Source organism: Parus major, chromosome 1A (assembly GCF_001522545.3).
Source record: "Parus major isolate Abel chromosome 1A, Parus_major1.1, whole genome shotgun sequence".
Classification (NCBI taxonomy): domain Eukaryota; kingdom Metazoa; phylum Chordata; class Aves; order Passeriformes; family Paridae; genus Parus; species Parus major.
Genome location: NC_031773.1, coordinates 52577239 through 52601027, shown reverse-complemented (window position 1 = coordinate 52601027; position 23789 = coordinate 52577239). Strand labels below are relative to the sequence as shown.

The 23789-nt window shown below is 44.7% G+C and overlaps 1 protein-coding gene across 1 annotated transcript in view; it reads left to right on the top strand.

Annotated features, from left to right (window-relative positions):
• The window catches only part of STAB2 (stabilin 2), a 72704-nt gene extending 49376 nt beyond the window's left edge, over positions 1-23328 (top strand). The window contains exons 39-67 of the mRNA XM_015628555.2: positions 82-158; positions 1649-1774; positions 2293-2366; positions 3709-3780; positions 5657-5776; positions 6190-6237; positions 7110-7193; positions 7280-7426; positions 7824-7949; positions 8279-8338; positions 8712-8888; positions 8970-9059; positions 10254-10400; positions 11071-11127; positions 11564-11687; positions 12677-12826; positions 13807-13911; positions 14264-14371; positions 15047-15240; positions 16222-16363; positions 16682-16815; positions 17526-17691; positions 17921-18027; positions 18654-18773; positions 19517-19675; positions 20511-20618; positions 21272-21400; positions 22447-22566; positions 23163-23328. Of these exons, the coding sequence (XP_015484041.1) occupies positions 82-158; positions 1649-1774; positions 2293-2366; positions 3709-3780; positions 5657-5776; positions 6190-6237; positions 7110-7193; positions 7280-7426; positions 7824-7949; positions 8279-8338; positions 8712-8888; positions 8970-9059; positions 10254-10400; positions 11071-11127; positions 11564-11687; positions 12677-12826; positions 13807-13911; positions 14264-14371; positions 15047-15240; positions 16222-16363; positions 16682-16815; positions 17526-17691; positions 17921-18027; positions 18654-18773; positions 19517-19675; positions 20511-20618; positions 21272-21400; positions 22447-22566; positions 23163-23207 (3316 nt within the window). The 3' untranslated portion in view covers positions 23208-23328. The remainder of the gene's footprint in view (positions 1-81; positions 159-1648; positions 1775-2292; positions 2367-3708; positions 3781-5656; positions 5777-6189; positions 6238-7109; positions 7194-7279; positions 7427-7823; positions 7950-8278; positions 8339-8711; positions 8889-8969; positions 9060-10253; positions 10401-11070; positions 11128-11563; positions 11688-12676; positions 12827-13806; positions 13912-14263; positions 14372-15046; positions 15241-16221; positions 16364-16681; positions 16816-17525; positions 17692-17920; positions 18028-18653; positions 18774-19516; positions 19676-20510; positions 20619-21271; positions 21401-22446; positions 22567-23162) is intronic.
• The last annotated feature ends 461 nt before the right edge of the window (positions 23329-23789 follow it).

The window sequence follows — 23789 nt, the reverse complement described above, 5'->3', positions numbered from 1 at the left end:
ACAAGGGCTGTACAAAAGACCTGACCAGTTTTTTTTTTCCCCTCTCTTTTTAATGATGCCTCCCTCCTTTTATTTTATTAGCTGCCTTCTCCTATCAAATGGCACTGCCTATTGCAAGTGTGCAGCTGGGTTTGAGGGGAACGGGACATTCTGCACAGGCAAGTGAACTTTGTTTCTTCCCTTTTGAAAATTAAAAAAAAAAAGAAACCAAAGAAGAATTCTTGAAGTACTCTCTGGTCACAGTAGAGTGGGTGAGAGATGAGCACTTCCCTATGCACCAGTTAAAAAGCAGGAATTGTTGCCAGTTCCCTCAAAACAAATAGCAGCCCAACAGGTGCGGATTCATAGCAAACAAAGGGCTCCAATTCTCCAGGCTGTGAGGCATTGTGCTGAGGGAGACCAGAGAAAAGGGAACATGCTGTGCACAACCCCAGCCCCATTGTCTGCAGAGTAATGAAACCTGGTTTGTGACTTTTACTCCCTTTCCCAACAAAGCCCAGCAGAGAGAGGCCAAGTCAGGGTACAATAACATTTCCAGCTATTGGAAGTGGTGTAGTTCTTCCATTTCCTCAGCTTTCTGAGCTTGCTCAGATTCCTGGTGTGGTAAAATCCATTTCTTTAGACTAGAGAGATTTAAGAGGCCCTCAGAAAGGGAAAATAAAACTTAATGTTAGATGTTCTCCAAAAATCTGGATTATCCAAAACAGACTGCTTACAGCTACAATAATCATAATTAATTATAATTTTTCTTAATTCTTAACTGATTAAAATACTAATGTTTTTCAGAACAGAAATTCATTTTTCTATTTATTCACAATGGCTGGCAGGGTCCTAATCCCAGATTTTTCCACTTTTACTCTGCCTGCTTTCATTTTCTCTTCTGGCACAAGACAGACAAATCCATTTTAATCTACTGGGGTACAATTTCCCATGTGCAGGAAGAGCTGGGTGACACAGATCACCTGCAGTGACTCTGCACTCACCTTTGCTCCCATATACAAGATTCCTGGGCAAAAGTATTTGCAGAAAAATATTAATTCCCCTGTCTGAAATTGCTGAAACAGAAATTTAGGGTCATTTGAAGCAAAAATTAAAGTAATTTCAGGCTGATTTGAATCAGGCTGAAGATCAGACAAGGCTCCCTCCCTGCTCTCATATTGTGAGCATCCAGGTCATCCAGAGTTGGAGAAACAGGATGAGTATCCATCTGAATAAGAACCAGGACTTTCTGTCACAGGAGGGCTAGCTGGTGTTATACCCTAGACCTCCTGCAAGAGAAGCTGTATGATCTGTGTGCAGAAAATATTGTGCTCAGGGAACACTTAAATGGCTATTTAAACTAGAGATGAACACAAACATTCTTGTTTGTGTGTGTTTTGTCAAAATGGGCAGAATTGAAAGACAGAAAGTTACTGAAACTCAGTCCTGGAATTCTAACATTCCAGACTAGAAACATCATTTCAGCTTTCCCCCTTGAAATAATAACAGGTATTAAATAACTGCCACTAGTGAAGTCTGCGGATTCCTAATTCAGAAAGATTCTGTTCAGAAAATGTTAGTAAATCCCTTTAAAAGATGGAGACAGGTTATCATGAGAAGCAAGAAGCCAGTCCAGCCAGGTTTACTCTCTGCTGTTGTCCCTGTTCAGCTATTGATGCCTGTAAGAGCAGCAATGGGGGCTGTTCCTCCAAGGCAGAGTGCAGGAGAACAACGCCGGGGAACAGAGCCTGCATCTGCAGCGCCGGGTACACCGGGGATGGGATTGTCTGCATTGGTAAGCACGTGCCCTGTCTCCTGTATCACAAAGAGGAAAATCACAGGAGCAAGGTCTCCTGCAGGGGGATGATCCTCCTTCCACTCTGACCCAGAAGTGCAGCTTGCTGACAGTATATCCCCTGATGCCAAAGGCATCTTTTCCTGCCACAGGGCTGGTATACTACTTGGCAAACCATGCACCTGCAGCAGTGTGGTGTGACACCAAATCTTACCAAACAGCATCTAGCTCTAGCAAGGATAACCCCATCTCCAGCAGCTTGACACACACACACTCCTCTGACCATCACAAAGACTTTTAGGCACTGTACCACACCTGCCCAGCTTTGGTTTCAGAAATGCTGCTGGCAGGGCTTTAGCCTCCACCAAGACAGCTGAAGACTTAGACTGAGGTAATAAGTAACTGAGGGAAAGAATTTTGTCATAAATCTGCATTCCTTGTATGCTTTACTTAAAATTCATTCTTCTTGGGTTTTCAGAATTACTCTCTCTTTATTACACTGTTTCTGTTTTGTAAAGAAATCAACCCTTGTCTGGTGAACAATGGTGGGTGCGATAGAAATGCAGAATGTACACAGACTGGACCTAATCAAGTGAGTACTTTGTTAACAAAGAAAAATAGGCCTAGTCAAGTGTTTATTGCTGGGTGAAGAACAATTTCCCCATGACAATTTTGTTTTTAAGTAGAAAACTGAGTTTCATAACAATTCTGAAAAGTATGTGCTTCCCTCAAAAAGGCATTTGAGGGGGAGTGCAGACAAACATGAAAACAAAAATCTATTTCAGTGAAAGAAATGCAAAACTGCAGAGGAAAGCAGTGTTTTGCTATTTCAAGTGGTTGTTTTTCTCCTTTGGGAGGTTTTGATGTGAAAAGCTGTAAGTTTGAAAGTATTATTAGATGATGTTTCTTTTATTGTTATAGAAACTGTCCATGGAAAAAAAATTCCATTTTAGCCTAGCCCTTCTCCCCTCACAGTACAAATGTATCCACAAGGAAACAAAATGGCCTAAACCATAGCTCTTGCACAGGGGATACAACATTCCAGCATCCACTCGCTCCTCTGCTGATCTCTAGATCTCTGGAAGTAGTTACAACCTGTTTATTTATTCTGCCTTACCTGTGAAAATGCAATTAACATCAGAGTAATAACAACCTCCACTACAAAACCTCAGCACTGCAAAGGCAAATTTGTAGGACAGAAATGCATCTGCTTTTTTGGGGGCTTTCACTCAGCCATGAGGAATATAAACACTGCTACTAGACTATCTCCCAGTTTTATTTCTGCTGTAGAAATCTCACTGGATTTCCAAATTCTTACATATTAAATGTAAATTCTAATTTGAGAACCACTAAACCGTGAATTGGAGAATATAATTCATTTATTTGCAACTATATTTCATCTTCATGACAACTGCAAATGTGAAATAAAGTAACCAGAACAAAGTGTCAGATGCATTTCCACTGCATGGGATGTTGCCAGTAACACACAATTCCAGATGTGCTTTAAGGGTACTTTTCATCACTTAAAAAAAGCAGGGGAAGGAGAGGGATACAAGGGAAATACCAACCTGTGCAAAAAAAAATTGAGGGAAACAAATTAGGGGTTTAGCCTGTTTTGTCAGCAAGACAAAAATGTGCAGATGTCAGAGGGGTCATTTCAAATGAACAGGACAGCAGAGAGGAGACCAGAGATGGACAGGAAGGGAAAAGACAGATACAGCCTAATGAAAATTATTACTCCCAGGCTCAGTCTATGGTTACTCATACTGGCCACAAAACTGCTCTGGGAGACATAATGTACTTTTAGCTTAATAAATTGCACATCATATCACAATTAAGTTATCTGGGGAAAAAAGTAAACTATGTATTTGCATGCTGAAAAAAAAAATCAGGCATTTTTCAAAGCATGCATGTTTTCTGATTTTGCTTTGCAGGCAGTATGTAATTGCCTGAAGGGATATTCTGGAGATGGCAAAACCTGCACATATATCAGTCTGTGTTCACAAGTGAGTATCCATTTAAGGAGACAATTTCAGGTCTCGTTATAATCATTACATTTTGCATGTATTCTAAACTAAGTTAGGTGTGCTAAGAATCAATTTATGTTAACTTGGCTAATCTTTAGATATCCTCAGTTCCTCATGCTTTAGTGCTGTCACTATGAGAGATACTAAATATGCAGGAAGGGCTTTTTCTCAACCACAGCCTGGAAATAACAACAAGTGAGGGCCTGGACTCATCACTGAGTCTTAAATAACTCACTTCAAATACAATCCAGAGAAAGAGACCCTGGTCTGTAGGACTAAAACCTAAGTCAGCAAATTATTTGCCACATAGAGTTCCTATAAAAAACCAGCAAAACCACTTCCTTCCACAACACCCAGCCCAGGACATGGCATGGCACTACCCATTCTGTCCCTCACTTATCACTGCAGGCTGAGAATTAGCCACATTTGTTTAGCACAAGCTGGCTCACACACTGCAAGCCACATTCTGGCAGTCAGTGTGATTCTCTGCACCAGCTCTACTACTCTGCCTCTTGGCAAGCTGCAGCAGGGACACATCCACTCCCCCATGTACATTAATCCTCCGTGCTCTCAGCACAGTAACAATAATTCTCACCCTCCCAGCCTGGCCTCTCAACTGGCTTTCTCTGACCTTGAAAGGTTTCAGGCATGAAAGAGCAAGGGCAAAAACAGAAGCTGGAAGAAGGGGAGTTTTAAGTTTTGAGCCACTGCTCCCTATGATTTTGTATTCTCTTGCTTTTTCCTGTGCTATGTTCCAGCAGCTCTGCTTCCACTTGACTAATTAGGCCAGGCTAATTATGTATTAAATTATAAAGATCATCTTGAGGAGCATCAATGTCATACCAGAGGCTAACCTGGCTCCACAATGACCAAACCTCTGTGCAGCAAAGCTTCCCAGGTAGCCAAGGCTGCTAACAGTCTGCCTAAGCCAAGCCAAATCCATAGCAAATCCACCCAAACCCACTTCTTACAGCCAGGCATCTCTCTGACCTGTCAGGTCAGGCCTCACTATAGCTCCCAAAGGAGCTTCTGCTCCTTCTCATGGCCCATGGGAAAGGATCCCTGAGATGATCAGCAACAGGAAGGACACCATTAAACAAGTACAAGAAGAGAAAACAAGAAAGCCTCTCAATTTTTCCCATTTTGCTCCCAAGCCCAGGATAGGAACGTATTTGTAAGCTGAGGCAGTAACAGGGGAGCACCTACTTGTGACTGAGCAGAGCTCTGAGCCCCAACTTGCTGCTGGGTGAGGAACATCTTGGTTTAGTACAGAGAAATTTCTGGAGGCAGGCAGCTGGGTGAGATGCATCCACTGCTCCAAGCCCAAAGTTGGACTGGGGTGCAGACAGGAAATGTTTTAGAGACAAGGAAAGGCAAGTCCCTGTTACAGCTGACCTGGGCCATCAGACAGTCCTGTGCTAATGCTCCTCCATAAATCCAGGCTCCTGGCACCATCCCAGTGATTTACAGTGTGCAAATAGTTCCCCTTAGACTAAGTCAGAGCTGCACTGGCAGAGAAGCTAAGACTCATCCCTAAGGTGCAGAGTGAGACTTGCATGCAAATATTTTGTGTCCTTACAGCATCATGAACTAAATATATAAGGAAGGAACAAAAACTACATCCTCTGCATAAAAGTAGACTTATTTCTTATAAACCCTAAACACTCTTTAATGTTTGGAAGGAAATACATGCCATCAGATATATTCCAGCAAGATGTGGTTTCAAAAAGATTTTGTGATTAAACCTTTCTAAGTTATATAAATAGAGTGGGGGAGTGGGGGAAGTGGTGAAGTGGGATTGTTTTATACACCTGGCAATGAAGGATATATATATTTTATACTTTGCTCTTACAAGAATAATGGAGGCTGCAGTGAATTTGCTGTCTGTAATGACACTGAGCTGACAGAAAGGACCTGCACCTGCAAACCTAACTACATTGGGGATGGATTTACATGCCGAGGCAACATCTTCCAGGTAAAGTGCTTCACATGTTTGCTGTCTCCTATTTTTTCTTCACATAGTTCCTAATACAATGGTTGAAACACACCACTCTTTTCTTGGACAAAATTGTATCCCGGAATTTGAAGTCATCCCAATCCAAGAAACCAAGAATAGGAACAGGATGCTGCAAGATAACCTTAACTGCCAAAACAAACAAAAAACCCTGATGGACAATCATTATGACTGCAGTATTAGGGAGGTTTAGGTTTCAAAGAAGCCTGCTGTTTGACAGAGTAAGGTAAGAGCAGAACAGAAGAAATACTGATATGCAGCACTTATTCCAAACCAGGAGTTCCCTTTCTTGTCTGAGTGCTGAATTTGTTTGCACTCCACAGACGTTGCCTCACATTCGCAGCAATGTTACAGAGTCTTGTTCTTAATTGCAGGAACTTCTCAGGAACTCCAACACATCTAGGTTTTATTTTCATTTAGAGGTAAGAAAAGGTTGAGTGGCTGGGGTTTGTTGGGGTTTTCATGGGGGGGTTCTCCTCCCTTTTTTTTCTCCAAGATTATAGAGCAGAGAGAAATGGGCAAGAATCTGGTGTGTACCAACTCCCTTCAATGTAATTGGGACTGGATTATGATTATCAGTCACTAATACTTGAGATGCTCCAATGTAAACTATTAACTGTCACTAAACTGTATTAATGATCTAGAGTGTTAATGATAAAGGCCAAGGTCCCAGGGAAAGGTAGGGCCTCCAGATTGGGCATAAAACTGAAACTTTCACCAGTTCACAGTCTGAGATGTCAGCACGTCTCTCATGAAGCTTGGAGAAAGAACATACCACCCTTTTACTACCCCTTCTGCATCTCCAAATGGCAACAATTTCAGTTGCCTCCCTGAAACATCACAGGGTGCTCTGTGCCTTGCAAGACAGCCAGCGTGCAGCCAGCTCTCACTGATTTTTGGAGACTGGTGACAGCAATTCTCTGTTTACCAGAAGCCTCAGGGCAGCACAGACCTGTATACTGGCATGCTGACCTAAAGACCTATAATCTATTTTTAGTTTTGCTACCATGGTTGACAGGTGGCTCTCAATTTAGCTTATCAGTGGTCATTGCAAAGTGTCTGCAATAGCCCAGGTCCATTTGTACCCCTAAGAGAAATTAATTTAATTCCCTCATCTCCTGTTTTTGCAGAGGGGATAAAGGCATGGCTATAAGACAAAATCTTCTAAAGGGAACCCAATGTGTGGCAGCAGTGGAACTGCAGGCACCACTTTCCCCTCCACAGGGCAGTCCCTGTCACTGTGTGACATCCCATGCACTAACTCATTGCTGCTTTTTCCTCTTAAATTTGGCAGGCTTTTTCTATCAGAGATATCTCAGGCCCCGGTCCTTTCACCCTGTTTGTCCCTCACTCAGACGTACTGAACAGTGACCCGCAAGTAAGTAAAAGGGTTCAGTAAAAATGAGCTTTCTGCTTCAGAAGTCTTGCTCAGCTGCTTCTCAACCCCTCCATTCCCCACTGCAGGTCAAGGACTGGATTGCCAAAGGAGTGATGGCTCAAGTGCTCCGGCACCACATGGTGGGTTGTGCCAATCTGCTGTACAAGGACCTGACAGCAATCAGCAACATCACCTCTCTCCACGGTGACCTCATACACATCAGCTACTCCCAGGTAACCAAACATGGACAGACAGGGAACAGAACAGTAAAACACTCTACTCTCATTCACCTTTTTAAAAACGTCAGCGGTTCCCTTTCCTCCTCTGGTGCACAAAAGTAAACTAATTACTTTTAAATAAGATTGTTCAGCTGAAGTGTTCAGCACTTATTTGGTATTCCAAGAGTGGAATTCTACAACCCTTGCTTTGACACAAGCTATTTTATCCTCAGACTCTGGTTTTATGACCATGAGGAAAGTTTGAAAAAGCAAAGGGGAATTTATTAAAGCTGAAAGTACTGTTTGCACAGAACAGAAAGAAAAGGTGGTCTGGGCTCATCAAAGCAGTTCAGCATCAGCCTCACTTTCCCACAAGGTTTCACAGAAAAAAATGGTTTTGTTGCCTTTCCAGAACTCGCTGGTTTTGAACAACAAAGCTGAAATTATACTCAGTGATGCTGTTGGCACAAATGGTGTGATCCATGTCATAAACCAGATTCTGGTCCCTTCACACATGCAGGATTTCCCCCTCAAGAAGGTATGTGCAGCTTATCACCCCTGCCAACTCAGGGGCTTTTCCACAGTTACTGTCAGATATATAAAATCATATAAGTCAACAAAAAAAATACTAAAAAGACCTTATACAAACATTGTGTGACAGTGCTGAATAAATTCAATATTGTATTTCAAATTCACTGGAATTACAAATAAAGAAAGAACAGTACAAGATTTTTGCAGAGGGCTTTTACAGCAGCTTTGATTTTATAACAAAAAGTGATTAACAGGGAAAAGCAAGCCCTTATCTGCTTTTTTAATACTGAAAAAATGTATTTCTTAGATAAATTACTCACTTTTATTTCTTTGTAGGAAAGCCTTAAAATGGTTGCAGCCAAGCATGGGTACATTCTGTTCAGCTCTTTGCTAGAGGTAAGGACACAAATGACAGGAGCCATTGGTCGAAGTTGAAAACAATTTTTTTTGAAGACAAAGGAAACACAGAGCACATGACATCAGTGTCAGTAGAACCAAAAGGCTCACAGTACAGTACACAGCAACCCTGCTCACCACCAGTCACACTCCCACACAGGTTGGGGGATGTTAAGCAGACCCACAGACACCTTTCCCTTCCCCACTCAGCTCTGTCCTACTGCACATCTGGTTTTTAAAATCAAGGTATTTTCAAGCTGGTGACCAGGCAGCCCATAGGGCACCACACCCCAGTTATACCTGACATTCACCCCACAGGTGGAAGAGCATTAATCTTCTGCCTCAATTTTTACTGTGTTTTGCTGTGTTGTAGAAAAACAACCTGCTTGGGCTGATCAACGATCCCATCCACAAACCCGTCACGCTCTTCTGGCCCACAGACACAGCCATCCGTGGGCTGCCACAGGAGCAGCAGGACTTCCTCTTCAAGAAGTCCAACACCGACAAACTGGTGCAGTACCTCAAATTCCACATTGTCCGTGATGCTGCGGTAAGCCCTCGAGTTTTGGGAGTGTTGCCACGGCCGAAACATGCAAGCCCAGACATGTGCATCTCCCCTTTTCTTTCCCAGGTGTTGGCCTACCAGCTCTCCAGCTCCACCTCACTGAAGACCCTGCAAGGCTCCAACCTCAGCGTGAGCTGTGGGGATAATGGGGAGATCGTAAGTGTTCACTCTGCTGGCACATTTATTCCTCACCCCTGCTGCAGGATCGGCTCCTGGAGACCACACTCTGCCTTTGCACAGCCCTCAGGCCACAGTGGCACCCAAACTTCATTGGTCATCACCTCCACATGCCAAGAGCCACACCAACACATTCAGCAAACTGTATGGTTTGCAGGACTTTTTGGAGCTGTCATTTGCTCTGTTGCAAGATGCTATTTGTTCAAAACAGCTCTCATTCACTTTGAAATACCAGCAAATACAAGTGCAAAACCACTAAGATCAGCCTGGTTTTGAGCCCCATGAATGCAGCATCTGCATGCAAACTCTGGTGTGTAAGCACTTCCAAGCTAAGGTTTCAGGCCTGATAAACCAGAAGAGTGTCGCTTTTCTCTTTGCAAATGTATCAGATCACACCTGGCAAGCATCTAAGTCTAAATATACATAAGATAAACCTGCAAACACGGGACTGGCATATTCTGTCCTCTTCAGAAAAGAAAGATCTCACAGAATCATAAAATGGTTTGGGTTGGAGGAACCTTGAAGATCGTCTCGTTCTAACCCCCCTGCTATGAACAGTGACACCTTACACGAGACCAGGTTGCTCAAAATCCCATTCAACCTGGCCATGAACACTTCCAAGGATAGGGTGTCCACAGCTCTCTGGGCAACTTCTTCCAGTGTCTCACCTACATCACAGTAAAGATTTTCTTCCCAATATCCAATCTAAACCCAGCTTAAAGCCATTACCCATTGTCTTACCATTACATACATTACATTACACATGCCCTTGCTAAAAATGTTCCAACTCTCACATAACCCCACTTTGGCACTGGAAAGTGCTCTAGGGTCTCCCTGAAGCCTTCTCTTCTCCCAGGTGAACAGCCCCAGCTCTCTTAGCCTGTCTTCATAGGAGAAGTGCTCCAAAGCTCTGAGTACCTTCATGGCCCTCCTCTGGACTTGCTCCAACGTGTCCACATCCTTCCTATGCTGGGAACCCCAGAGCTGGACACAGTACTCCAGACACACATCTGCCCGTTGGAAGAGAGGCCCCAAAACTGGGTTTGAGCCCCTATAGCCATCAGTTTTACTTACAGGATAGTTTGACATACCACCTTGCCCCAAGAGCACTCCTACAGAGAGCAGGAACCCAAGGAGGAGCAGCTCATGACTTGCCACGTTCCCCTCTCCCAGGGTGCCCTTTTCCTGAACGACGGGCAGTGCAAGGTGGTGCAGAGGCAGCTGGAGTTTGACGGGGGCATCGCCTACGGGATCAACTGCCTGCTGACAGAGCCCAGCCTGGGGGGACGCTGCGACAGCTTCTTCACCATGGAGTTCATGGTTAGCACCCCTTTTGGGTCCCTCACCCTGACAACAACACAGCCCAGGGCCATGTCCTCCTCCACTGGGGTAACTCTCCCTGCAGCTCAGGTAATCCTGTGAGTCAAGCCCAGCTGCTGCACTGGTTAGAGAGAAATTAAGTGCAGCACAATGCTTCAGAGGTGTACAACATGCTTCATGTGGATAAATCTTCTATCCACATGAAGCAGCACACAGGACAAGTGGGTTTACTTAAGACCATAAAAAAAAAAAAAATGCAAGCAAAAATTTGAGCAAGGACAAATCTTTCTGTCATGGTTTTAAATTAGTGGAAGTTCAAACTACTTGTTTGTCCTTAGAGATCACATTTACAAAGCTCCCTATTAAAAAAGAACAGCATTGCTACTCCAGCAGCACAGGGTATGAAGGACACAAGATAGAGAACTGTCTATTCTGTCTCAGTCTCTGACATTTTTTGTTTTTAACACAGCTGAACAGGCATTGTTGGTGTGGAGGAAATTTCCTCTATGAACTTTGTTTCTCCAGAGTTTTCTATAATTTTTTTAAGTGCAATAAGCTTTACCTTTTCTCTGCTTATCTCTTCTGCTCTCATAAACAGACTTTCTGTCCAAGTCAAATGGCCTTTTGTAGCCATTATTTTAATATATCTTTTTTTTTTTCCCTTTTCCAGGGGCATTGTGCTAGCTGTTTCAGTAACACGAAATGCCCTCCAGGGACAAAACCAAAGGTAAAACATTCAAATCTCACATGTAAGCAGTCTAATATGCACTTCTCTGTACTTCACACCAGCAAACCAGAAGTTTCTAGAATAAATAAAAAGAGTACCTTTGACAGTGCTACCACATTATTAAGTGACAAAGCTGTCCCTGAGCAAACACCCAGGCACTGGTGGTGGGGGATGCTTGTTGGTCTCACACAGCATCCACTGTAAAAGCACTTCAGCTGACTCCAGAGCAGCCCCTGCACTCTCAGGAATGGTGCTTAGCATGTCAGGAATCAGAGAGGGTGGGGATCTCACACCCACACTCTTCACACATCATATTTTGATTCAATGTACATCAGAAATTACAATTGAAAGAGGGAAAAAACCAAACTCCATGCAGCGCTCACCTTCCTGTGTGCTCTCCCACTCCTGTCTCTGTGCTGACACGTGTGACATGCAGGAAAGGATCCACGCGTGCACCTACGAGTCCTACGGGCTGCGGAGGGATGGTTGCCGTAGGAACTGCTCCATCGTCATCCACATAGCCAAGTGCTGCAAGGGCTACTTCGGGCCAGACTGCCAAGGTAGGATTCCCACCCACATGGCCATCCTGTGCCCTCCCCTTCCCCAGTACAGCTGTGTAAGGTAAAGTTCTGTCCAGCAGGCAAAACTGGGGACAATTGGGATAAGGGGCATGAGGAGACCAGCTGCAAGATGAGGGAACTTGGTTGCAAGAGCTGAAGAACACAAAGTGTTAACTGCTTCTTCAATTCAGCTTTCCTCCTCACATTTAGAGCAAGTTTTAAACTCCATAGCAGGAGCAGGTGAGCACTACAGAGTGTAAAGGCTGTCCTGCTGAGCAGATCACCAGGCTCAGGTTCACACAGCCACACCAGCACACACTTGAGGACCAGAGCATGATTGCTCAGCCACAGGCAAGTGCACTCATCATGGAGCAAGCTCAGAAGTTGTAGTTCTGAACAGATGGAGATGATCTGGAAGGCTCCATCTCAGCAGTTTGTTAGCAGACACTTCCAAACCATTCTCCTTCACCTGCCAGCCCTGTAGGGCACACAGGGTCACGATCCAGGTCAGGATCTCTGCTGGCAGGTAAGTCCAGCCACACATAGCCCTGCCAGCTTGCTCTGACCCGGTTTCACAGATAGACACATGCAGACCCCACACAATTTTGGCCAGCTCAGCCTGAGCTGCCCTTTGTGGTCACCCTGACAGCACACAGACCCATAGAGAAAACCAAGAGAGGCTCAATTTGGGCAGTGCCATTCACAGATGGGTCTGAATGAGCAAGCAGCCAGATAACAGCATCTACAAGTCAGGGCTGGAAAGATCCTCAGCACCTTTCTGATGCGAGCTGTGGAATTGTGTCAAGGAATTCAGAACACGGGGCTCAAAGTAGTCAAAAGTGTCACAGCCGCTTTTACACACCCCAAGAGAGGTGCATTTACAGGCATTCCCCGCTCAGTGATTTTTACAGAATGCTAGATAACCAACACTGACAATGAATAAACCTGTACCTGAGCTAAAGAGCCACTTTTCTTTTTCAACCTTTCAGCTTGCCCAGGGGGCCCAGAGACCCCATGCAATGGCCACGGCTCCTGCGATGACGGGTACACGGGGACAGGAGAGTGCCGCTGCCACGGCGGCTTCAACGGGACCTCGTGTGAGCTGTGTTTGCCGGGCAGATACGGCTTCACCTGCAGGCGTATGTCGGAGTTCCCTTTCCATATCAATGCCTATGCCAAGCCTAAACTATTCTAAGTAAGCCAAGGAATGCTTCCCTCTTAACACCAATGTTTTTCCTGGGTGCCTCCTCAGGCCAGGGGATGGCACAAGGTCTGAGAAGGGAGGAGGATAAGAGGGGCTGCATAGCTGCATAGTCTGCACAGCACCTCCTGCTCTCACACAGTACATCAGCAACACAACAGAAGCAGGGCCTCCAGCAACAAGTGGGTTTAGCTACAGCACAGCTTTCTCCTCCATCCCCAAAAGGCTTAAGATGGCATTTTAGCAACATGGCTCCTCAAGGAATGCAGGAGGCCAAGGCCATGCACTACTGCAGAGAAGAAAAAGGACACCAAGATGAGGGCTGTTTGCAAAGAGGGACAGCCAAGCAACTGTTCACAAAATCCACCTCTCTGTGGCTTTAAATGTAAACTAGGTGGGAGCAAGATTAATATCTCCCTTTAAACTTAAATGTTTTCCTGGCATATGGCCTTCAGATAAGAAGTTCCCACATTAATGCTTCCATCCTAACCCAATGCACCTGTACTGCTCCTGAGGCATGTAGGATGGGGGGTACGGGCAAGACTCCACTGCAATGTGCAGATCAATACTCTTTTTCAATTTCAGAGGCACATTGAACTTATGCCAATTATAAAATCCTACTAACACAGGATAACTCAGATTGGAAGGGGTATCAGAAGGTCTCTAGTCCAATCCCTTCTCAAAACAGGGTCAGTTCTGAGCTCATGTTCCAGGACTTGAAAACCTCCAAGGATGACAATTGCTCAATCACTCTGGAAAGTCTGACCCTCTGCTTGACTGGCCTCATGGTGAAATACCATGAAGATGAATACTCATCTATATTATTTCTGGATAATACTGTATCTAAACTGGCAAGATGATGTCTCTCCAGAGAAAGACTTTCCCGCTCTGCAAGTGACCCCTGTGTTTCTTTTCCAGCTTGTGAATGCAAGAACAACGGGCAGTGTGATGAAGGATACTCAGGGACAGGACGATGCTTCTGTGAAACAGGATGGACTGGCCGGCTGTGTGAAACCAAGCTAGGTCTGCCTGCTCTCACCAGACTCTGTCCATATGGGTTGAAAAGACTCACAGTTCAAAAGGTTTCCATAGATAAGACAGAAAGGGTTAATAAATGTCAGGAGCTAAGAGCACTTAGGAACTCTGCTCTGGACTGAGGAAAAACCCCTTCACCCCACTGTCTCCTCTTTCATGATATGGCAATACGAATTCCTACCTCCCCTGTGGAGGGGCTTTGGGCCACGGCATTCAAAAAATAAATTTCTTACAAGTTTTCCAGTTAGCCAGACTGGTATGAAGGGTTCTCCTTCTGCATGAAACAAGGGCATTGTGGTACCAGGGCTCTTTGATTCCAGCTGTCCTGCCTTCCCTGCAGCTCTGCCACCAGTGTGTTCCCCGAGCTGCTCAGCCAACGCTGTCTGCACAGAGAACAACACATGCCAGTGCAAGCCCTTGTACAACGGGGACGGGATCACGTGCACAGGTGAGCCCCCATCCCTGCTCACAGCCAGAAGGCAAGTTATTCCCTCTTGCACACACACAGGAATGCAGGTACTGCCCACCACAAAATGTTGCCTGCCCAACCTAAAAACTTCCACTGCGCAGCCAGTGGGACAGATTCAGGATATATGGAATTCAGGTTCTTCTAAATCAGAAGGCTGACTTCTCCAGACTTTACCAAGTAGGACCTTGGGCAACAAGTGGACCTCAGTCAAGCTTTGAAGACAGCAGGGTTTTAAGCTGGGTTTCCCTCAGAGGATTTACAGGGGGACACAAAGATGTCAAAGCGGTTTTCCAACAAAAATGTTTCTATGATTATTTTTATGACTGAAGGCAAGGCAACTCCCTGGTAACACTGCTACAGAAAGACTTGCCCTTTCTCAGCCAGGTGTCTTACACCTTTCAAAGGCAACCTGGACAGAAATCTGAGGGCTGGTACCATGAATCAAGAACATCCTGACAAGGCCTTCAGAGCCCTAAGGGACAGACTCACAGAAATTCAGTAATGCCTCGGGAAACGGAAACAGCTTTTTTCTTTTCCCTCAAACAAGTAGTCTAGTATTTTCAGCCAGAAAGGGCTGGCAATGGTTTGTCTTTATGAAGAACATCCTCTTTAAAAGCAGACTTTACTCACTTGTTGTTTCTTTTTCCCCTGCAGCTGAAGAACTTTGCAAACAAAACAATGGTGGATGCCACAAGGCAGCTGTATGCACACAGCACGGGGTGAAAGTCTTCTGTAGCTGCCAGAAGGGATACAAGGGAGATGGGTTTACCTGCCTTCCAATAAACCCTTGTGCTGATGGCCTCAACGGAGGCTGCCACGAGCATGCCATCTGCATCGTCATAGGACCTGTAAGTTGAATTATTTCAGTCCCCAGCAGGGAAGTCTGAGGTGTTTCTCCCTGGTGCCAGCATTAATCTCCTCTGGCTGGATCACACTCTGTATCCCTCTAAATCCCTGTTTTCCAAAACAACCTTCACTTAGTTTCCAACCTGCTTCCCACTTCAGTTTAAGGCTGAGAAACGGTTTGACATCTTTGCTCTGGGGAATGGGCTGACACAGAAGCTGGGATGTTTTGCCTATGGAGTCTTTCTGTCCCAGTCTTAGCTCTCCCTAAATGTCTATCCTTATTTGCAACAGGAATCAGTTGGATCAAAATTAAATACATTTTGGAAGCTATACAAAGGGACAGCTGGGAGAATAGTGTCAAGTGTTGATTGCTTGAACTCAACTTAAAAAGCTCTGTGGCCACATGATGCAAATTCCATGACCCACATAGTCAGTGTGGTTGGGGAAAATTTGTGCAGGTGACTTGATCCAGAATTTGTCCTGATGCTTGCAGGATCACTTCTCCATTGCATTTTGATGTCTTGCCTGAGCTGCCTTCCAGGAGTGATCTAGAAAAGCCTTGCTGATAATCCATTCCAGCTGTCAACCATTGCAATCCCTGGATGTCACCTATTCCCACTTGGTTTACAGTTCTCATTTATTACTAGCAGTGGGCTGTTAAATTCCATGCCTGCTTCCATGCCCAGTCATTTAAAACTCATTTTGATATGTTTGCCATCCATTTTTTTGTGAATTACGTGTCATATAATCCTCCAGTGCGTGTTATTGACTTTGTGGATGAAATTATGCTTTGGTGTTAATTCAGCAAAGCACCCAGGTACACGTGTAAATGTTTGGCTCAGTTGTCAGTAGCAACTTTTCTTTTTGTCCATTCCTGCTTATACCAAGTGAAATTTCCCCAACAGCTCAGAGCATTGCCTGAAACACCGGTTTCATGTCAGCTAAGTGCTTATCCTGGCCTTTTTCCTTCTCCCCCCGAGCAGGACAGACGGAAGTGTGAATGCAAGAAGAACTTCATTGGGGACGGGCTGAACTGCTCCGTGGTGCAGCTCCCCCTGGACCGCTGCCTGCAGGACAACGGGCAGTGCCACCCTGACGCCGACTGTGCCGACCTGCACTTCCAAGGTGAGGAGGGCACACCTGCACACCGCTGTGCCGTGAGGCCACTGACCTCAGGGCAGTGACCAGGAGCTGGGAGCTCCCTCGGGCCTCTACCTATGGCCCCGCAGGACAATGAGATCACTGCTGGAACGTGAGTTTATGCTCCTGTAGATTCATGAAGCAATGTGTGCGGGCAGTCCAGCTCTCACTGTTACCCCTGAGGAAGCAATCTGCTCTAACTGCATTTCACAAAACCCACGGGTATTTGTACTGTGCTGCTGACTCTGCTCCATAAGGTGGAAAACCCCTTCAGGAAGAGCTGGTCCTTGTCTCCCTTTGCAGACACCACGGTCGGGGTGTTCCACCTGCGGTCCCCTGTGGGGCAGTACAGAATGACCTACGAGCAGGCCAAGGAGGCCTGTGCCAATGAGTCGGCCACCATCGCTACCTACACCCAGCTGCTGTATGCACAGAAGGTGAGGAGGCCTCTCGGGGCAGGGAGACCCCCAAATAGGACAGAGACACAATGTAAATGCAGAGGGAGGAGCAAGGGGGCTGCTCTGTGCTGATAAACATCATTTTCTCTCCTTTCCTTCGCCCATGCCCCAGGGAATGTTTGGCTGGGAGCAGATTCAGACTGTTTATTGGTTTCACACCTGTTCACACAGCACTGAAAGCACTTGCCAAGTTCTTGTTTCCAGTGATGCTGGGGTGAGAGGTAGAGTTAGACTTCCAGAGTATTTTCAGGGGGATTTTAATTATTAACACTTCTTAAAGAAATGTGCACTTCAGAATTATGCTTAATTTATTTCTTTACAGTAAGTCTCCAGGAACCTTTTTCTCAAATGCTGTTAACAGACCCATTTCCATATTGCCTCTCTTGAGCATGTTATAGACAGCCCATGGCTGATGTCAGTGTGATGAGCAGCTCAGCTTGGGTTTGCAAAACTTGTTTTAGAAGAGTGGGCCAAGACTGACTGTCCCTTTCTGGCTCCTTCCAGCTACTGAAGGAAGAAAGACACTCACTTTTTAGAGACACTTTTAGCAAAATGCTAGGCTGACTGGTGCTGGCAGGGCAGGTGCTGCCTGAGTGCCCCAGGGGCTCTGTTCATTTCATGTGCAGTTCCCCAGCCTCACCACTCAGCTTCTCCCCTGAGTTTTTCCCTTCTGGCTGTGCTGACCCCAGGCAAGGTACCACCTGTGCTCTGCTGGCTGGCTAGATGGTGAAAGAGTGGGCTACCCCACCGGCTTCTCCTCCCCAAACTGCGGCTCCGGATACGTCGGCATTGTGGACTACGGGAGAAGAGTCAATCTGAGCGAAACCTGGGATGTTTTCTGCTACAGGGAGAAAGGTAAGAGGGTCTTTTGCCTCATCCCACTGTGCAAATGAGAGCAGCAGCCCAGATTTTGGTTCCTTCCATCAGTCACAGGCTGCTAGATAACACCACAAGAGACTCTGCCTCTTTTTTAACTTTAAAAAAAAATCCTAACCTGTTGGGTAGTTTTTCAGGCACAGGGCAGCCTAAAGCTTTCTTGGAAAGGGTGTTTTCCCATACAGCTCTCCCTGTTTGTACCTTTCAGAGGTGAACTGCACCTGCAAGCCAGGCTACGTGGGGGACGGCATCTCCTGTAGTGGGAACTTGCTGCAAGTGCTGATGTCCTTCCCAACGCTGACAAACTTCCTCTCGGTAGGAACAAAGGCTGGGGCAGGAGTGGAGCAAAGCAGGCCCTGAGTGTTGTATCCAGGGTTTGCTTTACTAGCCCAGAAAGCACAGGCAATAGCAACACACCAGTGAAGCAAGGCTGAGTGGTCTATATCTGTACCTATCTGGTCTAAATCCAAACCAGAGCTTAGTTACTACTTTTTTAATTACTTCCTCCAAAGAAGTTTCAGGGTTCTAAAATTCAGTTGGAATTAAAAGCCTGGTACAGCTTTAGCTTAAAGGAGGAGACTCTCTGCACTACTTTTTAAGCATCACAAGGAGCACTGTGCTTTGGAATTTCATTGAATTGCTACTGGGAAAAGGCAAAGTGTTAAGAGTTCTTGTCACTACTCAGAAAGGCACTTATATGTATCAGCAGCCTCAAAGACCACGGAGGCCCAACGTCTGCTAATCAGTTTAATATGTACTCATCAAATTAGCAGCTGGAGCTGGGTTTTGAATACAAACTTCCTTTGGAAGTCACTCTGGAGCTGCTTCATGGCTAATAACAGAGAGTTCCTTTGCTGTTGTTTATACAGTGTCATCTTTTCCGCTCTCCACACGGGAGTGCACAATTGCTCTCTGTAAAGCTGGATCTTGTTTCTGCCTAGGACATCATGGCTTACTCCAACACCTCTAAGAAGGGGAGAGAGTTCCTGCGGTACCTCACAGACCTGTCAGTGCACGCCACCCTCTTTGCTCCAAATGATAGTGGGTTAAAGGAAAATGAGGTCAGGGGTTTTTTCTTTTTTTCCTTCCTTCTCCTAATAACACTTCTGAAACAGCTATTATGGGTTTCTGCATCCCATTGAAATTTAAGCTTAGAAAAATAATCTTGGTATGATGTGACTTCTGCTTAACCTCATATAATTTAAACTGTTCTCACAAAAGACATTAATTCATTGTTTCCATTTCCCTTCCATGGTTAGGGGTGCAAGGTTATTGAGTGTTCAAGTCACTACAGAGACTTTTCCATCAGGGATTTTAGTAACCCTGTTATGAAGGAGTCTGCCTGAGATGTAGTCTGTTCTGGCTCATTAGCATGGAGCACAGTTATTTGAAGAAAGCAGCACACAGCTTTGGTATTTCCCAAAAATGCATTAAAGGCATCCATTCCTAACTTCATTTCTATGCTTATCCCATTCTTTCCCTCCCTCCGTCCCTCCTTCAATTCACAAGGGTTTATGCATCTTCAAGCTGTTTGGAATATCTCTGAGTCTCATCACTTCAGGTCATCCTACAGAGGAGTAAAATCCTTTGTCCTGCTGGTAATAAGGTCCTGCCCGCTGCAGGCAGCCATCAGAGGCCAGGAGGGACAGAATGTCCCACTGCTCCCTGCACATTCCCCAATAACCTCTAACGATGCTGCACTTGCTGCAGAGGGAAAAAAAATGTCACAGGCACACGGCTTACTATTAAAGCAAAAGGATTAATGAGTTCATTAATACTCCTTGTATTTTGCCCTCATCTGCAGACACTTTCTGGGAGAGACATTGAGTATCATTTATCTAATGCCAAAATAATGTTTTATGAGGACTTGACCAATGGAACCACCCTTCTAACTCGTCTAGGGAAAAAAATCCTCATTACAAACACCAGGGGCCAGGAACATCAAGTCCCCACTGCTGATCAGGTACCTCTGTAATAAAATTTTCCATCTTAGTGCTTTTCCTCCTCCTATGCTATACCCTGTAATCAAGGGACACACTGATCTGGAGGGCATTTTGATAAGGTTTTGATGAGGTTGGAGTGGGCAGCTATGAGAGACTGAGTTCAGAAGGCTCTTTCCTATCCAGAGACTGTAGGATAGCAGCTGGCAAACTGCAAATTTACAAGCTTGCAAATGGACATCTCTTACCTGCAAAACTTAAAGGGAGCTCTTGAAGTGGCTTTCAGTAGAAAAATGGGGATATGGGCTTCAGTTAACTCTTCTCTCAGCTTGGTAGGATTATGGGGGTAGCTGTGTGATAGGTGAAGCAGCTAATCATTTAAAAAAGATGTTTGCACTTATAAAGTTTCTTGGTAACTTTCTGGGAGAGGCAGAAGACACCAACAGAGCCTTGCTCACAGCAAGCAAACTCCAGCCACAAACTCGAGTGCCAAGTGGCATCTTCCACAGTGAAAGTGGCTGCCTGGCATTCAGGAATGACTGCACTTCTAGGCAGAGCTTGGCAACTTCACAAATATCACAAAAGCCTTCAGTTAGAGAGGAAAAAAAGGACACAGCAACATGAAGGCAACAGGCAGGTAATGATGATGGCTATTTCATGCACAGGAGAACCATGACCAGCCAGGGGTTATCCCCCGCTGATGTCCAGGAAGGCAGCAGTGTAACTTTCCATGGTTTTTTTCCATGTTTTTTCTCTTCGGGTGTCAGCAACTGAGGTGGGAAAACCATCTTAATGCAAATCTCAGTACCAAATGGAGAAGGGTCAAAGCTCAGCTCTCATTCCTTCTTTTCCTGGCAGAGCGAGATCCGATATGTGGACAGAAGTGCTATTGTTGAGTGGGATATAATTGCTTCCAACGGGATAATCCACATCATTTCAGAGCCTTTAAAGGCTCCATCAGAACCTGTAAGTACAACAATTCAGGTTTTGGGGTGGTGAGAGGCAACTGTGTTTTATTTTACCCTAAACCAATTGCTGACACTCGTATATTCCCAGTATGCCTGACATATATGCAGCTTTCAGCTTGAAAGGTTACTTTCAAAGAGAATTAGAAGTTGAAAACAAGGTACCAGTGACACCAAAAATTTGTCTGAACAATTTCTTCCCACAGTTATAGTTTTTTTTCTTTATATAAAATAATGGAAGTCATGTATGTAATTGAGAATTTTAAATGCTCCAGCTGCTAAGGCACCTCATTTACTCTTGCCTTGGCCTTCATTCCTATCCAAAACAACAAGGTGTTTTGAAAATAGGTATCTTTTGCCTGCATGAACTCCTGCAAAACTCCCAATTATCCAGCTGTCTCGTTGATCCCCAAGGTTTAGTGATGGACTTGGCAGTGCTGGGTGAACAGTTGGACTCTATCATCTATTTCAACATGAACAGTTCCGTGATCATGTCAAAAGGCCACATTTAAGTGTCTCTAGGAAACACCTACCAGGAAACCCAAGCACAAGAACAGCTCAGGACCAACCATATCTCAAAGGGACACTGCCTGTGCTTGAGTGCTGTAAGCTGACCAGCGCCCACCCATAACTCATCCTCTCCCTTGCTTCCAGGCTCCTCTCCATGCCACTACTGGGACAGGAATATTCTTTGGCATCTGTCTAGTTACTGGAATTGTGGCTCTCATTGGGTATTCTTACCTCAGGTTCAGGAAGAAAAACATAGGCTTCCAGCACTTCAAGGTAGGTGGGAACACGAAGCTGGGGGGGGAACAACTGCACTTCCCAAATTCACAGCTTTCAGTTTCTCCATACATTTGGTTAAGCTAGAAACATTCCTGATCACTTCACACTTGAGCTGTTCAGACTGACAGAGAAAGTGGAGAAGGCTCACAAGCTTCCCTTGGGCATGAGCTTACATTTGCCTCCAGACCTCTCCACCCAATATCTGCCCACACAGACACTTCCAACACGGAGGACTGGCCCAAAGCTGATTTTACTACACCACAGCAGTGCAGAAGTCCTTGCCTCCCCAGAGAGCTCACCCTTAGGGAATCAAAGAATCACAGCCACTGAAAGGATACCTGTTCTCCTCCTCCATTACTATTAATTTTGATGTTCTAGAGGTTGAAATGTTTCAGAAGAAAAAGGCCAGATCCAACAGACAAACAAATTCAAATGCCTGTAGGATTGAAAAGGGCAGGTTTTTATACTGATGCACTTTCATGCTTGATTTCTCTTTACTAATTTTGCTAGCAATACATAGATTCAAAACACGTCAGCAACAGCTGAGCTAGAGACATGAGGGATGAGGAAAAAAAAAAGTTACAAAATACACAAGAAATACACAAGAACAAACCAGAAAGTCTACCTAGGTGAACAGAGATCCCTTCCTGCTTTAGTCTCTGCATGTAATGCGAATCATCTTGTAGAAAGAAAAGCCAGTAGCCAAGAGCCAGAGAAAACACTTCTATTTTTAAATAATTTCAATGAGAGCCCTCAGAACTAACTAGGTACTTTTTACCCCAACCATCATTTCAGGGCCACACCTCCTCTCCCATTCTTTGCTGAGGCTTAAAAATAAGAAGGGAGTGGAAAAGAGATACCAGTGTTAAGTCACCTGAGATAAAACAACAACCAAAGCCACAGTTCATGCCCAGAGACAGATTTAGATAATAAAGCCAGTCGAATCACAACACTGCACCAGCTGGTAGGGAAGCTCAAGTGTCCCATTTAATGCACTGTGGGAAGAGGATGAAATTTAAATAAGTTTGTGTGCTTTTGTGTAGTCAAAAGATGACATTGACACAACGCCACTGGACAAGTCACAGCCTTCAAATATCACCAACCCCTCATATGAAAGTTCTTCAACACTGACTTCACCAGAACCTACGTACGATCTTTTCTCAGTAAGTATTCCTCTTGATTTGAGACTACTGATATATAATGGCAAGAGGGAATGACTTTATAATATAAAGAAAAGTGTCTAGTTGGAAAAGAAAAATTAATTCAAGAAGCCAGCATTTGAGTTCCTGGCTCTCCTGCCTCCCCCCCCTGCTTGAAATTAGGTTGTCTCACATGTAGTAAAATTGAATCTGTGGTCAACAGATGCATTTCAAGGACATCTTCAAAGACAGCTGAATTAAACTGGACTTCAAATGCCACTGAATGACAGTGACACGCCTATACAAGCTTTAAAAGCCTTCTAATTTTGTCTTTATATCTCCTTGCTACAAATGCAGCTGGGAGCCACACTAGCACTCCAAAGAATCTGAAACACAGCAGAGAGGCAGCTGGGAATCCACGGAAGGAAAGATTGCACCCTCATGTACATGCAAAGTCTAAAACCAAAATGCACCAATTTCCATCCAGTAAAAGAGGGCTTGTTTGGTGCAAAAATGTCAGGCGCCAACTCTGCCATCTGTACCGACAAATCTGTCAAAAAGTTACATTTGTTTCTTAATGCGATGTTCAAGTCTGATTTTCTTTTTATTCTGTTTTCTAGGATTCAGATGACCAACAACTTGTGATGAGTGGCCCTCATGACTAGAATTAAAAACTGAATTTGGCATTAGTCATCTAATAAACACATTTTTATTTACACTTACCGTGAAAAAAAAGTGTACCTACATTACAGGGAATAAAATCTTGTTACAGATTATAAACCAAAAGAGCACAGCTTTGTTTAAGATGTCTTCTACACAGATACCAACTTCAGAAGTGTTGGCTGAATCTGAGCAGTACCCACTATGAGTGCTAAAAGCAAAATTAAGTCTCAACTAAACTACCCAGAAGCAGACACCCCACTGGGGAAAGCAGCTGATTTTCACTCACCTGCTATTTAACTTTTTATTTTACTTCATAGACTTTAAAATGGCCACAAGCACACAGGCTGCTAACTTGGCAAATATCCTAAATTTTCTAGTACTCCAGGCCTGTGCTTTCATTTTGGCTCAGTTACAATTAGAACAGGCAAGCGTGAAACAGAACATGTGGTAAACCTCTATTTTTAAACTGAGGGGATATTTTTGCTGGTATACTTTCCTGTTAGATAGTCAGCAGCAGGAAACACAACCATCCTGACTGTCTTTCTCTACCTCCTCTGTCTTTCCTTGACCTTGGCTTGGTGTTT